The sequence below is a fragment of the Ursus maritimus genome, unplaced genomic scaffold, assembly GCF_017311325.1.
Source record: "Ursus maritimus isolate PB19 unplaced genomic scaffold, ASM1731132v1 scaffold_3, whole genome shotgun sequence".
NCBI classification, from domain to species: domain Eukaryota; kingdom Metazoa; phylum Chordata; class Mammalia; order Carnivora; family Ursidae; genus Ursus; species Ursus maritimus.
This window is the reverse complement of record NW_024425563.1, coordinates 23,536,229-23,552,698: the sequence shown is the minus strand read 5'-3', so window position 1 is coordinate 23,552,698 and position 16,470 is coordinate 23,536,229. Positions and strand designations below refer to the sequence as shown.

The window sequence follows — 16,470 nt, the reverse complement described above, 5'->3', positions numbered from 1 at the left end:
CTGGAGATGCCTCTGCATTTGATCTAGAGTCTGAACGTTGGGATTTTTTAACAGCTCCTCAGTGCTGGCAATGTATACTTGGGACTGAGAACCATTGTCTCAAAGAGTCTTCACTAGAAGGAGATTTGATAGCACTTGAACGTCCCACTGCTGGCCTTGCCCTCCCCACCACCACCCGCCCTGGACTGTGGAAGAGGAGAGCATGCATTTGCCTCTTTTGCACACCCCACGTCACCGTCCTTAGCTGGTTCTGAGACACCGTTCCCAGGCTGTGCAATTGATGGTACAGTATGGTTGGGTCCCCCGCCCACACCCCACACACACTCTCTCTCACACGGCCCACTGCTCTTAACCTTGGGCAAGTGACTGGAGCAGAGAGAGATTATCTGTGGACAATAGTTTGATTTTGTTTTAGAGGGCATTAGTGAGGGAGAACAGTCCAGAGCTGTCTTTGCAATTTAAGGTGAATATTTCTTTAAGATTTTAGCTCAAAGAATGCTTGCCCACAGGCTCCCAAATAGCACATCCCATCCTTCGGCAGCAGAAGAGTCTGCCATAGCAGTGAAAAGCAAGGCCAGACACCAGTTGAAATCCCAGACAGCTTCCTACCCTCCTTCCATATCTTGTCAGATATTTCAAGCTTTAAGTCCTTATTCGTGCTCTGCCTACTTGGCTGGCTGTTCTTGCACTTGAGCGGCTTGTTTGCCTGGACAGGTCCAAGCTGTCTGAGCCATCAGCAGCTGCACCTCCTCCCTCGCGCCTTCTGTCTGAGCCAACCTTGATTCACAGTAGTGCAGATGGCCCCAGCCTTATCCAGCGACGTCTGCCACTCCCGTCCCTCTCCTGCCCTGCTTTCCCCCAGATGAAGGGGCTGGGCCAGCCCCTGGCCACTGGTCAACCTGGGGCTAAGATGAAGACGAGTCTTAGTTCATACCCTGGCATATAACCCTAGGAATCGTGATTAAAATTGTATCTGAAGCACACAGAAAAAGGGTACAGGAGGGTCTGAGTTCACGTTGTGTATAAGATACTTTTCAGCCTCCATCAGAGCTAATCTGTTTTTGCAAATATGCTTAGTTCCACCCACTCTGCTTCCTAACTATTACTGGGAGCAGAGAGAGAGAGAGGAGAGAGCCGGTGCCAGAAAGCACCTTTCCTTCTCTTCCTCCCCTTTCCTCCCTTAAATGCAGACTTGACAACTTCTCAGTGCACCACTGCTCAGTTCCTCAGTCCAGTTTAAGGTGCTGAAAGGTAGTGCCCTGTAATACACCACTGTAATCAATTCATTTCCCTTCTCCTTGTCCGTCGGCAAGAGAAATGAAGTGACAGGTAACAAATGCGAACGGGGTCGTGGGTGACCTTGTACATGAGAAGGATCTGCTGCAGTAGCCCTGGGGCCTCACTGCCTTTCCCCATGGCCCCGCTCTGCTGGGCTGGACAAGCCACAGGAATCAGGGTGTCCCGTCTAGCAGGCTCTCAGAGACAGACCCACAGCCAGACCCCGTAGCAACGGCCAGCAGCGGGAGGGAGTGCTGCGGCAGCAGTCTGCTCCACCTGTGTGGCTTGCATGGGGCACACAGAGCAAATACAGCAGCTCATTTGGGTCATCGGTAAACCTAAGGGACCCCAGCAGCTTTGCAATGCCATTGGTTCAGCAGTACTAACGTTCACATGTTTCATCCTGAGGCTTACTTAGCTGTTACACACATTATTTCAAGGCTTTTTTCGCGATGAAGAAAACTGTCCCAGTCCTAGGCTGCTTAAACAGGAACATAAGCCCCCAAAGCCAACCCTTTTTATACGGTAATATCGGGACTGAGATGTATTCCCTGGGGTGTTTTCTTCAGGATGAGGATATTTTTAATCCTTAATAATGATAAAATATCTCTGTCGGCACCCAAGGACCAGTAACATCTGACTAAGGAAGACAGGGACTGCCTGAGGAGCTACCTGCTTTTCTGCCCATAGTTCGAGGCTAGGCATTTGGTGTGTTCTCTGTCCCAGTGAGCATGGGGCCACTTGGGTGGAATGGAATTAAAAGACCTTATTCCAGGGGTGCCTGGGTGGCTCAGTCGTTAAGCATCTGCCTTCGGCTCAGGGCGTGATCCTGGCGTTATGGGATCGAGCCCCACATCGGGCTCCTCCGCTGGGAGCCTGCTTCTTCCTCTCCCACTCCCCCTGCTTGTGTTCCCTCTCTCGCTGGCTGTCTCTGTCAAATAAATAAATAAAATCTTTATTAAAAAAAAAAAAAGACCTTATTCCACTCCAAATGTCATAGCTCCTACAACCTAGGGATGGGGTCTACTCTCTTCTGTCCCACTTGGCAGGTAAGGAAGAAAGATCCTTGGGCATAGCCCATACTCAGGAGTTTTTCGTGTCTCTGAAGCCACAGATCACCAAGATCACCAAGCTGATCCATTTCCTGTTCTTCACGACTGGCCCTGCCCTCCCGGGCTCCCCTCTAGCATTATATGCTGCTCTCTCTTCCTGCTACAATTGTTGCTTAACCTCTTAATTAGGAAACACACTCTTTTGGATCCATTGTTTTCTCCTTTGACCACATTTTAATGACTTGCCTGCTTTTGTTTTTGAGCTACAAATTCTAGTCATTTAAAACTGCTGGGCTGAGAGTGACTCACGGGCACAGTCCAGGTTCTCGAGTTGGGTCCCAGGGACCCAAATTGATAGTATTTGCCTTAACTCTTAGAGTAACCATCAGATTTGCAGCCAAAAACCTGTGGCAGATACACTGCCAACCCCATTCCCAATTATATGAAGGAGAATAGCCCTGGAGCTGCTTGGCACAGGTCAAGAGGACAGAAGAGCTCCAGAGGGGGGATGCTGCCTTCCCCATCCTGCCAGGCCCCTAAGAGCACCTTCAGAGGCTTGGAGATTGGGATCGGGAGGTTCTGCCCCCCACCTTCTGCCCTCTGTACTCACTGTGGCACTGCCTGCCTGTAAGCCTGCCTCAGCTCCCAGAGCTGCCTGCGCTGCTCACATCACCCGAGGGTGTGCTCGATGCCAGGATGCCCTGGACCTGAGAGGGTGCGTGAGAATAGCTACTAAGTGCCCAGATGTTTCCTGTTGTCTCAGGCTCCAGGTGTTACATTCGCTAAAGTTTTAGACATGAGCTATGGCTCTGTTCTCTCGGGACAAGTGGGGAAAGATTCCCCAGCTCACATTTCCAGGGTCTTAATTCCAAACGGACAACCCCATTACCAGGCTCTTAGTGTCTCCTGCTCCACACACACCTGGCTCCACCTCAGGCCATTTCGTACCAGCAGAGGGAAGCCCCAGGTCCAGCAGCAGCAGTGCTACTCAGGGGCAAAGTCTTCAACCTTGTAGTATTTTGTAAACTGGAGTAGTGAGGCCTCCCCTTCCAGACCAGAAACGAAATGGAATGACCTTGTGGGGTTGACATGTACAGCACAGCCAGCATTTATTTGGCTTGTTGATTTCCACATATTAAATGAATCTAGTTGCTGCTGAACTTCCTTGCCTCCATGTGATGGTCAGGTTCTGTATCCACCATGGCGTTCATGCAGGGATGGGAGAAAGACAGCTTTGCTGCTTTCCTCTGGCACCTGAAAATGGTTCTCTGTGCTACACGGAGTTGCCAGTGAGGAACTGCTGCAGTAGCTCTCTGGAGAATCACCAGGGAGACCCCTCTATCTCCTGCCAAGCTAAACAAACCCTGCCCATGCCCTACTGTGAATCACACCTCTCTGCAGCTTCATTCCTCCTTCCCCAGCTCAGCACAGGGCGCCGCCTTACGGGAAAGTCCCGCGTGTCAGCAGAAGAGGCGTTTGAGAAGAAGTGAACTGATGTAGGGAGGGGGAGTGCCGCTCAGTCATCTTTTAAGCAGAAAGGAAAAGGTCATCAGAGCCATATGGGGCCTGGGTTGGCTTATCGTTGACTCTGCCTTGCTGCGGCAGAGGGGCCAGCTCATTGGGGCCAGCACCAGGCGCTGCCAGCCCCATCCAGCTCCTGACGGCCCAGGCACAAAGAAACGCATGCTCTGTGTACACAAATGGGCCTGCATGTCAGCGTGAGCCCATTTTTAGCCCTTGCCCAGGAAGGGCAGCCCATGACACAGTAATTTAATTAAATTTGCCTCCCTCCATGGCCCACATATTTGGAGAGGTTTGGGGGGAAATGAATCTGGCTGAGGAACATTACCCCGCCGCTCTGGCACTGCCCCAGAACCAAGCCGCAGTACCATAAAGGGTCTCGCCGTCCTGAATCCGGCCCAGGGCATCTGTCTGCACTGCAGGCTCTTTGGCCGGGCTGCCTGCTGGCACATCTGGCAAAGCAGCCTCTGGAAGCATTCCGTCTCCATCACAAGGAAGCCACCAGGGGCAAAATAAGGGGACTCCCCACCCCCTACTCAAGATCTACTGGCAGTAGCCTCAGCAAAAACTAGAGCCGCAGTGTTAGTTTTCCCCCACTGATTTCAGTGTATAAGAAGAGAGAGGGCAGAATGGGAGGACCCCACTCCTTCAGCTGACACCACAGCCTCAGTAATAGCTATCACCCCAGTTTCAGTGTGGGCCCACATTCCTGTACTTCTGTCCTGGAAAAGATCCATATTTAGGGGCCCGAAATTGATCCCAGTGAACTTATCACCATGTTTCACATCTCATGCTCGTCACTTTTTGTCCATTGTGTCCGAGCTCAGCCCACACCCACACCCACAGTCCACACCCCGGAGCCCTCCCCCTGCCTTCAGCCAGCCAGTGCTTATCTTGCATGGAGTTCATCACTCCTCAGGAGGCACCTAAGCTTTCCCTTTCTCTTGTCGTCTCCCTCTTGTCAGAGTGCCTGCCCATTTCATCTTCTCACTGACCTCTAGTCTCCTGCTCAGCCTTTTATATCCTAGGTCAGCAGTACCATGCCCACTGGAGAAGAGCATTCTTTCTCGTTATCTTCGCTCCCCACCAAGAGCACGTCTTCCTGGCTGGCTAATCTCTCCTGCGTAATGATAGCAGCACCTCTGAGAGAAAGGGAATTTCTCTGGCACAGTTTGTCTCAACACCAGCAGAACACAGGCTGTTGCTTAGGAGTGGGAATCATTAGAGTCAGGCCATTATTGGAGGGGGACCAGTCTCTAGGGGAGCTAGCAGAAATTACCACTCCTTAATAGATGAAAACTCATTTGCTGGAAGCCCCCGCCCTCCTCTTTATTTCTTTGCGTTCTCCACCTCCCTTCTCTTCCCAGCTTTGAAGTCAAAAAGAGAGGTAACGCTATCCCATCCAAGATGGCAAATTTCTGCTAAATTAACTTGGTTAAAAGATCCTTGGTCGAAAGCGGCTGTTCTTTTAGAATGTTTCTGTTGGGACTTGGCTTGAAACCATCATGAAGGAGACAGATTCTAATTAAATGTATGTGATAAAATTATAGCCAGGACCACTCCATTTCCCAAGAGAGGATTTGTTGAGGTGGTTGGGAAGAGGAGACATTTATTAGCTTCCTAGACCATGTGTCAGAGAAGGCCCCAGAGTCAACCAGGGCTGTCTGAGCTTTCCCTGCAAGGGTCCCCTTAGTTTATACCATACCAGGAAAGGCAAAAGATGTGGAAGCAGGACTCCAGACTTCTCTGCTTCAGTGGTCATCTTGACCTTGAACAGACCTCTGACATGATTTAGCTTCTGTATGCCTTCCCTGCACAGGGATACATGATCTCTGTGCTCTTGTTTGGGGGGGGGGGGCATAAGCAACAAATGCTCCTTTTAATTTATTACCTGTTTGGGCTGCCATCAGAACTCACATGCCTTGGAACATTTGTGGTTGAAGAGAAAGGAAGAGTGGCCTGATTTCTCAGCTCTAGCTGTTTGAATGAAGGCATGAGTGGGCAGTGTCAGAGCATTAAGCACCCATAAAGTACCGGTGTGAAAGGTCTTCCCCTTCTCTAGCTCCTCTCCCTGGAAGCAAACTGTAAGGGATTGCACCAAATTGCCAACTCCAGGAGACACTAATCACTTTGCAGTTTCTGTAAATGGCACCCCCTGGATGTGTCAGTCACCATGGCTCTGCTGGTGTTTCGTGGTAGTGCTGGGTTGAGAACGCAAAGACCAGAGATCTGGTCTCTGCATCACCAGCTATGTGACACCTGAGCAAGTCACATCTCCCTGGCCTTCATTTTCCTCATAAATAAGGTTTCTGAATTAACTTGGAAATTCCCTTCTCTGTCTCCACATCCCTAAATTTCGAAGCTATAAACCATCATTCTGTCGTCAGTGTCTTGCCATCCCAAGGCTGGCCAGCCTTGATAACACACCCATGATGTGAAGGTGGCCTCAGCTGACATGATACCATTGGTCAGAGCAGATGTAGACTTCAAACAGGAATGTGGCAGAGGGGGCTAAAGAAAGAGAAAGATTCCCTGCAGGCACAGTAGACTGGAACAAGAAGGGCATGGAATAGGTCAGTTCCTCATTCTTTTTGTTTTCGTACTTCTCTGTGGCTTCAGAACCTTCTTCTGACACACGTGCACACAGTACACCCAGTAGGTGCAATCACTTCCCTCATCAGAGTAACCAAATGAAATGCAAACATGCTTTGAGATATCTCAGTCTTGCCAAGTATCTCCAAGACCCCCTCCCCATTTCTAATTAAAAAATTGTCTTTTCTTTGGCTGGTTCCTTTAGCAGTCTCTTCCTTGGCCCTCCCTCCTTTCTTACTCCAGACTCTCCCAATTCATCCCCTTAAAGAGATGAATTGGAAGAATATGCTGTCATGTCAGAAGGAAGCCATTGTCAATTCACACAGGCAAAGCTAATAGGATAAAGTATTATCCGACTTCCTTTAAGTCCAGAAATTAAGTCTTCTTGCAATGGTAATAGATTAGAACTTGTAACCACTGCAGCTGGTAGGCTGTAGGAACAGGCTGTTAGTATCTGAGGCCTCAGCTCCATTTCTGGGCCTGTGCTGGGCCTTTTATGAGGGACGCACTGAGCATTCCTGCAAACACTGCTGCGCTCTCCGTGCGGGGACCTGCCTCCAGAGAGCTGCCTGCAACTCGTTCAGTTCACCTACAGGGCGGAATCTGAGTGGGAGAAGCTGTCTGAATGGTCTTAACACACCCGGATGAGTAGGTAAGTGAGGGGAAGAAGCCAGGGCCTTGAAGACTCTAAGAAGTAGCCGGAGGCCAGGAAGCCAAACTTTGCACAGGGAACAGTTAGTGTGTGAAAGCTCTTCTCAGTCATCCTTGCTGACTCACTGAGCAGGTAGAGTGACTTATCTAGTGACTAAATCAGCACCAGCGCAGACAGAGGGAAACCAGAGGTGAGACCTTAAAGGAACTTTAAGAGACTATATAGATAAAGGACTTGCCTTGGAAGAGGAAACCACATGAGAACTGTTGGAAGAGAGTCGTCAGTCTTCTAGAATGGAAGGATCTTGCAGACATGTCCTCGGTCCTATCATGGCAGATGGTTGTACTCAGATGGGCATTTTGGAGGGAAATACCCTGATAGAGGAATTATTAGAGGGTGCTGCTTATTGGTGGGGTTGTAAGGAGGTGGATGGGTATTAAAGAAATGAGTGGATCAAGGACTATTCCTTTGGTATTTAGTAATCAGAACTTAAGTAATTGTTCTAGTGTTGTTCCTGGGTGCACAGAATGAATGACCATGAAAGTACCTGAGTACTACTTTTCTCCATCTAGTCCCCACACCTGGCATTAGGGCAGCCTCTCAGCTCAGTGCTTCCCTACTAGAGGGTCAAAAATCCTAATGGGGTAAGTTAGGGAAGACGCCGTCCTCTCAAATGCTAACACTCTTTGACAAGAGAGCTTCTCTCAGGGATATCCCCCGCAGGACTTGGCCTAATCTCTCTGACTCACTGCCAGGGTCCATGTGCACTGAACTCAGTCATCACCGTTTTTATGGGAAAACACAATTTATATAATACCCTCCCTCTGGAGTAATACTCTCTTTGGGGATAGTGACTTGCACCAACCACCCCGTTCTGTGAAGTGAGGGACCAGATTCAGAGCAGACCCCTGAATGAGCTGGTCAGGGTCAGGATTAGATTATAGTCCTAAGGGCTGGGTTGCTTCCCCCAAGCAGGGGACAGCCTGCAGGATAGAGAACAGGACGGTTGTGGGTAGGTGGTTTGGCCCAAGTACTGACAGCAGGGCTGGCATGTACTGGAGGATAAAACCTGTGATCATCCTAAAATCTAATTCTAGCCACTCATTAGGAAATCAAAATGCATTCTCTCTTAGGCTTCTCTTGGAAAGTTGATCTCCCTGCTTTTCTTCTCCTCTGTTCCATGCCATGAATTTCACACTTAACAGTCCTCCCCCACCAAGAGTCCAGCCAGCCTCTTGCTTGCTCGGACAGAGGAATCTCCCTGGCTTTCCTCCTTAACTGCATTGCAGACCCTTAGCCTGTGTATCTGCCATATAGCTCCCTTCTGCTCTCACTTGCTCAAATGATGGTGCTTTTTTTTTCTTGCCTGTATTTTCTCCAAGCCCTCTAATTTTGTTTTGAAGCCCCAATAGCTCCTTTCTGTGCGGCCTTCTCCCTCCTGGTGCCTCAGCCCTCCCCTCCTCCCCTGCCCTTCATAAGGCATCCTGACAGAGAAACAGGGAGAGGTGGGGAAGACTCTAGGAAGTTATCCTCTCAGTAAAGGGCCAAGGTTTCTGCCGTGTTTCCTGACCCAGCCCTCAGCTTGTGCATGGTCACCAGCAGCAGCACCTTTCCTTGCCTCTGGCTTACTGCAAGGAACGGTCATCTACCTGGACCAAACACGGGGCCTTGGGCCAGTTAGAGAGCTGGAGTAGGGAACAGAGCACAAGGCACTGTTTTCCTGGGGACAAAAGTACAACCCATCTTTCCCACTGTCCCTGACTTCTCCATAAGTATCCTTCCTCTCTGGAATAGCTCCATAGGCATATTCAGAGGCACAGATGAGGTTCTAGAATAGAGGTGGTGATTAAGGAGGGCTGGTCATTTGGTCTATATCCTTATGTTTATCATCAAATGACTACCGGCAGTACAGCACTCAGTTACCATTTCTGAGTGTGATTTTATTTACATAATTTCAATTCGCACAACAACCTATGAAGTAGTGAGGTGTAGATACTAATATGTCCATTTTACATGTGAATAAGCTGAGTATTTGTCCCAAGTCACACAGGTAGGAAACGATGGAACAGAGATTCAACCCAGGAATACCGGATCCAAAGTCTATACTTGTAAGCACCGCGCTGTGTTGCTCTGCAAATATGTTTCTCTGATCTGGTTCCCGAAGCATTTATCCCTGCTCCAAGCAGCAGTTTACTTCATTTTAATTTAAAGCGAAGATGAAACAACCTTAATCTACAGCCCAAAGCATTCTCACCCCCTCAGGGGAAATGGGTGCTTTCTGAGTGCTGGAGACCAGGAGAGGTGCTTCTGGGGCAAAAGCTGCCTTGCAGTTGAGCTGAGGCAGGATTTAGAAATGGCGTGAACAGTGCCTGCATTAGCCGGTGGCATGGAGTGCTGAGTACCAGCAGAAGAGACAAAATCAGACATATGTGGGGATATAAATGTTCTCTCTCTCTCTCTCTTTCTTTTTCTCTAATTTTAATCCCCTGCTGCTTTGTTGCAGTAAAATGGTGGGGCCTTAACTGTGGGCTCTGGCCCCCTGAGGTAGTATAGTCTGGGCTGTGTAAGGTCCCCTTACCCCTCTCCTAGCCGCTGTCCATCCACAGAAGGAAGCCAGAGCTCTCGACCATTAATGGCATGGACTCTGGACCTCTTCCCCACCAACAACAGGAATTGTTTTGCCGGGGACTGTCTACTACATTGTTCTACCCAGCAAGTTGCTGCCCTCAATACATGTTAAACAGCCATGATAAAGCTAATGTCTCTAGGCCTGAGAAATTATCCTGTCTACTCTCCCTTCTTTGATAAGATGCAGCATAACACCAAAGAGTGACAAAAGGGAGATTATGGGAGCAGATTATGGGAGTGGCAGCCACAGCATGGCACTTAAAGAGCTAGGGCTAGGGTAGGTATGGTGGAAGAGAGGAGTTAAGGAGCCCCCCCCCCCCACCCAGTAATCTCATTGTTGAGCCAAATAAGCAGAACCCATTCCATTGTGGGGAACATACTCTGATAGGTGCTTTAAGACCTCTGCCACTCCTCTACTCTGCAAAGCTTCCAAGGCTGAGGTTGGGAGAAGGCCAAGCTTACCCTTCCCTTTGTGAACACCCTGCCTTATCTACACAACCCTGCCTCTGGCAGCCATCTGCCATTGAACCTCAGGATCAGAAGTTATGTGCAGTCCTGAGAAGCAAACTCCTTAGTGAGCACACGTGGCCCTTGGGCCAGCTGTGGGGCCCCTGTGGTCAGAATTCTGGTCAGACCTTGGACGGCAGAAGAACCAGTCCTGAAGGAGATTGAGCACCTCTAAGAAGAGAACACAGCAAAATCTGTAGGAAGGTCCCATTTTTACTGCATATCGGCCAGGAAAGAAATAGGTTCTTGAAGGCCCAGAAGAGCCTGAGTAAGGAAGGCGCATTTGACTTGGGAGTCCAGAGATCTGGATTTCAGTCCCACCTTTTCCACTGGCAGCAGTGTGACCTTGGAGGTATCTTTCCATTTCTCTGGGGCTATTTCCTTGACCAGAAAATGTAAAGGGATTAGACTAAATGATCTTCATTGGCCCTTAAAAAATTCTCTAAGTCCATATAATCAGCAGCAGTCTTTCCCTCTCACGTGTTGCTACAACTATTCCCCTGAAGAGCTACCAACCCGTGTCCCATTCTTAGGTAAGAAACCCTATAGCTTGGCCGCCAGGCCTGAGGATGAGTCACCAACACAGCATGAAAGGCTGCACTATCGGTGCTCATGGGACTCCTCTCTGAAACGCCGTCCCAGGTGCCTGCTACAAAGGAGGATATACCCAACATTACGCCAATGGAGGTTTGCTGCTCTGAAAGCTGAAACACTGCCCAGGTCAAGGAGTGGACCCAGTAGGGAAAGGAACTACCCTTGCAGCTCAAAGGACACTTGTACCCAGGAACCATATTCAGTCTCCCCCGCCTCCATTCAGGTTCCTTCTGGAAAGCACTTCTCCCTTAGATTCCAAGATGGCAATATGCTCAGCCCCCAGGACACATGCGTTTGTTCTTAGGACTCTTCCCCAGAAATGTCTTGGGACCTCCCCTCAGATCTCTGGTTCAGCCACAGACACTTAATCATTCCAGAACCACTGTATAACCCCTAACTATCCAAATAGCTGTCACAAAAGGAGGGGCGTGATGAAATCAGCCCCACATCCTCTGTTTCTGAAGCAGCTACTTTTTCTGCAGTTGCCCCTGAGTGTGTCCCAGGAAGCTGCTCTAAACAGGCTGAGTTATCTTGTGGCACTGGGCAAGGGATAATTTCTTGCTTTTCCAGCTGGTCCTGGCCAAGTCCCACCCTTTACTCTGCTGCAGTTTTCTCGTATTGGGGATAGGGTGGTAAAGGAGAGGCAGAGGGAAATGTCTCCATGGAGCCCGGAAATGTGAGTGGCAGTTTCTAAATGTGCACCTTGCATACATACTGCCACAAACACTGATACCCAGAAATGACACATATATACCCAGGGGATTAAGAATTGGCCCTTTCTTAGCCAACTGCTGCAAAGTGCTGCCTGCCTCTCTCCCCGTTCAGTGCCAGAGAGATCACACCCACTCAGTCCCGATTCCCTGCATTAGTATAAAAGCGCTGAGGAGACGCAGGGTCCCAGTTCATGCAGCTTCCCTGGACGTCATCACTCGGGAAGCATCAGGAGACAGACACCTACCACTACCAAGACATGTTTGGCTATTTGTCACCCAGAGAACAGAAGGGACACTGCCTGTGGGAAATTGAAGCCAAACAACATTACTGCAGACCTCTTAAATCCAGGTCCCCCCAGGTCCCTGGGTAGAGCTGGTGCTGCCTGACCAGCAGCTTCTGCTGAGGTGGCATCTAACTTCTGGCCCGGTCCCAGGAGCTGAGGCTGACCCATTTCCCCTGCTTTTCCAGGGCATCGGGAATTTGGTTCTACCCCCAACAAAGCCAGGGACTAACACACTTAGCTTGTGGAAGGTGCACTAGAATCGGGGTGCTTTTATTTAAGCTAAGGAAAGATTGTTGACAGCTTTAGCATTTTTAACATTCTCTTCCCCTCCCACCTTACCTCTCCCCTCCCCTTCCCTTTTTTTCCTTAAATAGAAATGACTTGGTTGATGCTGGTAAGAACCTATAGGATCTTATTCAATTTAACCCTTTGGGGACATTGAATTAAAAATTGAACAATATTTATTAAAATACAAAAATACACTTTTCTCACATTACAATCAGTGTTCTTTTGTTGGCATTCCCCCCCACCCCCCCATCCCACCCCTTTCAAATCTGAACCCTTTATTTCTTTTTAAAGCTAAAATAATAAATGAAAGAAGTTACAGCATTAAGTGGACCAGAATAACAGAGATCTCTGCCTTCGCCACCCACGCCCACCCTTTCTCCTCCACCTCCTCCTGAGGTAGGCCTGGGAGAGGGAAGCCTTCCCCCCATGGTGCTGCATTCAACAGGACGCCTCGTGTGTATCACTTTTGTTTGAACTGTGGATTTCACATCCTTTTTATGAACCGTCCTGTTCAGTCCAGGCTTCATTGTACTTTAAATGAGCCTATGCCCTTTTTCTCTCTCCACTCATGTTCTGCCCCCACCCTATCACCACAACCAGTTGACATCAGCTGTAATAATCCCTAATGAATCAGCATTTAGAATAGTCACCAAATCACAAGCATGAGAAAAGCTTCCACTCCCCCAAGCTCCCCAATCCCAGCCTCTCCTCCTTCTCCACCTTAAAACAAACAAAACCTTTATAAAAAATCATAAAATGCCATCATTGTCTACAATCATTTGTCAGATACCAGGAACAACAGGTGGACATGGCACAAGGCTAATTTATGGCCTCCTGTGAATACATTCTGTCTGCTTCTGCTCTCCCTTCCCACCCCCTCTGTTGCCGCACCCCCTTCAGGGGCCTCCTCCCTCTTAAGGGAAACCCTGAATAGACACATGCCCTGCAAAGAGTGGGTTAAACCCATCTGCAGAAATCTGGTGCAATGTGAAAGCATTTGACTGAGAGCTACGCCAGCTCCCTTCCTTCTCTGCTCCTTCCTGAGGCGCGCTGTCAGGCGGGGCACACGCGTGTCCCAGTGCACAAACCAAGGAGACTAGTGCACATGGGCAGATGGAAAGACTGAGCCCCTTTAGGGAGTCGTTTAAATTTTGGTGGTTTTCCTGTTTAAAATACATTTACAGATCTATCTTCCCCTTGGCCTCTGAAGAAAAAAATTATTGCCTCTCAGCATTTTAGCACAGTACAAATTCTTGGTGCTTTTTTTGTATTTTTAAAATAAGATAAATTTGCAAAGACAGCTCTCAGCTTAAGAAAGGTGTCTATAGAAATGGGTAATCCTGTATGCTATGAAGCATCTTCTAAAAAATGACAGTCTGCCCCCCACCCCCACCCCTCAGCAGCCCACACCCTACCTCTTCAGGGATGTCTGTTGTTGTTTTAGTTTATCTTAGCAGTTTCAACCTTAGATCGGAAATCCCTTCTGGCATCATAGCAAGTTGACTTGTGGCTTCTGCCCCACAGCGTTCCCAAGAACCCCACTCCCCCTTTAAATAGAACTTACAAGTTAGAAAATAGTTTTGTTTTGACTTTTTGTTTTTAAATTTTAATATAATCTGTTTCTTTTACCAGCCCATAGATTTAATATATAAGCATATACAAGAAAAAGTCGCTCCCCACTCTGTACAAAAGTTGCTGTCTTGTGTGTGTGTGTGTGTGTGTGTGTGTGTGTGTGTTTGTGTATGTGCATTCTATTGCATTTTATAAGTTTTTGGGGGGAGGGGGAGTCATATTTGAGTTTCCTGTACCTTGTCCTTGGTATGGGTCTGAATTATATAAGGTTCGGAGATTGTGGTGACTGTGGGGTGCAGAGAGTTCCCCAGGCTGTTTTCTGTCCAGTGGGCCCCATGTGCTGGTTTGTAGGTGTTGTAGTTAATATGGTCATGAATTGTGGGCAGCACTACTGCCCCCTCACCTGATACACCGGATGGAGCTGCTGTTGCTGCTGCAGACGCTGCCGCTGGGATGTCTTCATCCACCTGGATAATCTCAACTGTCCGGGCGGCTGTGACTGTACTCCTCTGCTGGTGCCGCTTACGAAGTTTGTAGAAGACAATCAGCATGGCGGCAGCTAGCAGAGTCACTGCCACAAAGCAGCCAATGATGATCTTGGTGGTCTTCATGACTTCATCCAGGCTGGTCTGCATCTTATCATTGGTGTCGGTTGCGGGTACCTGCTTGGGCACACGGGTGGTCTGAATGAGCACCGTGGTAGAGGTGGTATATGCCGGCTGATAACCAGTGGACGTAGTAGGAACAGGCTTGTACTTGCGCGTTGTATCCTCAGGTGAGATCTCGGTGGTCTCCACTGTGACAGTGGTGAAGAAGCTGTAGTTGGAGGTGTTGAGCTCGGCCGTGCTCACGTTGAGGTAGGCCGAGGCGTTGGAGTTACCTGCCACATTGGTCACCATGCATGTGTAGACCCCAGTGTCTGAGAGCAGCACATGGGAAAAGTTCAAGGTGCCGTCGTTGAGGACAGAGATCCTTGGGTGGCGGGAGGCGTGGCTGAGCACTGTCCCATTGGGCAGCAGCCACTTCACAGAGGACATAGGGGGAGTCCGACACTTAAGTTCCGCCATCCGACCCTCAGAGATATTGAGGTCCCGAGGTGCATCCATGATGAAGGGGGCAGAGCACTGGAAGGAGGCCTGGTCCACCTCCACCAGGTAGCGGCCACGCATGTGCAGGGGAGCATGGCAGCGGCCACAGCAGGTAGAATTGGTGGGTATGTACTCCCGAAGCCACCAGGCTAGCCACAGAATGTCACAGTCGCAGTTCCAAGGATTGTGGTGTAGGTGCAACTCCACCAGGTACCTCAGTGGGGTGAAGAGGTCATGGGGCAAAGAAGAGAGGTTATTGTGGGCCAAGTTGAGTTCCACAAGCGAGGCCAGCCCATCAAAAGCATTTCGCTCAATCAGGCTGACCTGTGAGTTCATGACCCACAGCTTCTTGAGGGAGCTTAGGCCGTGGAAGGAGCCAGGCCTGATTTCCGGGAAGTGGTTCCCTGACATCTCCAGTTCCTCCAGCCCCACCAGGGGGGTGAGATTGGGCATATCTTTAATGTTGCACATGCCCAAGTTCAGGTACTTGAGGTTGAACAGTCCCTCAAAAGCGCCCTCAGAGATATACTCCAGCTTCTTGAGCTCCCCCAAGTCCAGGCGCATGAGGGAGGGCACCCGGTTGAAGGCGTACGAGGGGATGCTTTCTATGGGGTTGTTGCGAAGCCAGAGCTCCCGCAGCTTGGACAGGTACTCAAAAGCCCCGCTGGGGATGACTGTCAGCCAGTTGTCGAACAGCTCCAGGGTGTTGAGGCTGGCCAGGCCGTTGAAGGCCCCCACCTCGATCTGCCGGATGGAGTTCCTGCCCAGCTGCAGGACCTCCAGGTGGTGGAGGTGGCGGAAGGTGTCGGCCTGGATCATCTGGATGTTGTTTTCCATGAGGTTGAGGTACCGGGTGTTGGAGGGGATCCCCTGAGGGACCTCGGAGAGGCCCCGGCGGGTGCACACCACCTTGCTGAACTGGTTACTGCACGAGCAAACGGATGGGCAGTTCTGGGGCCCGGCGGAGGCGGCAGCGGCGATGGCCGCACACAGAATCCACACTTGCGCCGTGAGGTAGACGACGGGGAGCAGGACGGCATTCCAGGTGTGGTGCACAGTTACCTGCCACAAGAGCTTCATGGTGTGGCACGTTCATAATTCACCATCGCCTGGGATTTTGGCTCGGAAAGGAGAACCAGCCCTACCCCGGCTTAAATGAGCTAGGAGCTCCTCTTTCCATCTGGAGAAGGAGGTGGGGAGGGGGCGATTAGAGAGACCGAGCAGACCGGCGGAAAAAACAAAATCTTGCCCAACTAAAGCGTGGCCCCTGGCTGCAGCCCCCCTCAAGGCAAGCCCTCTGAAAGCCGAGACTTTCTCTCCCCCGTGGCAACCATCCCCACCCAGTGAGTCGCTGTCACCTACCTCGGAAGGAAGGAATTGGCGTGGTGTCCTTAAGCGTTCTCCACAGGAGCCGGCCACGTCGTTGCCATTCTTACTTCTTAGTTTTAATTAACAAAAGGGGGAAGTCGAGGGGGTGGGGAGGGCAGAGGGGAGGGGTGGGGAGGGGAGGGGTGGGGGAGACAAAATGGCTTCTAGTAAATCCGGAGCAGGCTACGGCGAAGCGGCGGAGTTGAGGCGCGCCGGGAAGAGCCAAGGCCCGGCGGGCTATGCAGGTGCATGCCCCCCCCTCAGCCCGAGGAGCGGCGCCACCAGCGCTTCCCTGCTTTGTCCTTGGACCCTGGCTCCGGCTCGCACCAGCCA

General features: G+C 50.2%; 2 protein-coding genes across 2 annotated transcripts in view; one reads left to right on the top strand and one right to left on the bottom strand.

Annotated features, from left to right (window-relative positions):
- Positions 1-16,470, top strand: part of SND1 (staphylococcal nuclease and tudor domain containing 1) — a 407,925-nt gene that overhangs the window by 333,991 nt on the left and 57,464 nt on the right. The window lies entirely within an intron of this gene.
- On the bottom strand, positions 8,551-15,884 carry LRRC4 (leucine rich repeat containing 4). Its single transcript, XM_040644049.1, has one exon. The coding sequence runs from the start codon at positions 15,847-15,849 to the stop codon at positions 13,897-13,899; it is 1,953 nt and encodes a 650-aa protein (XP_040499983.1). The 5' UTR covers positions 15,850-15,884; the 3' UTR covers positions 8,551-13,896.

What these genes read in the sequence shown, in the direction of transcription:
- LRRC4 (XM_040644049.1), bottom strand. Translation starts at nt 15,849, where the DNA reads ATGAAGCTCTTGTGGCAGGTAACTGTGCACCACACCTGGAATGCCGTC.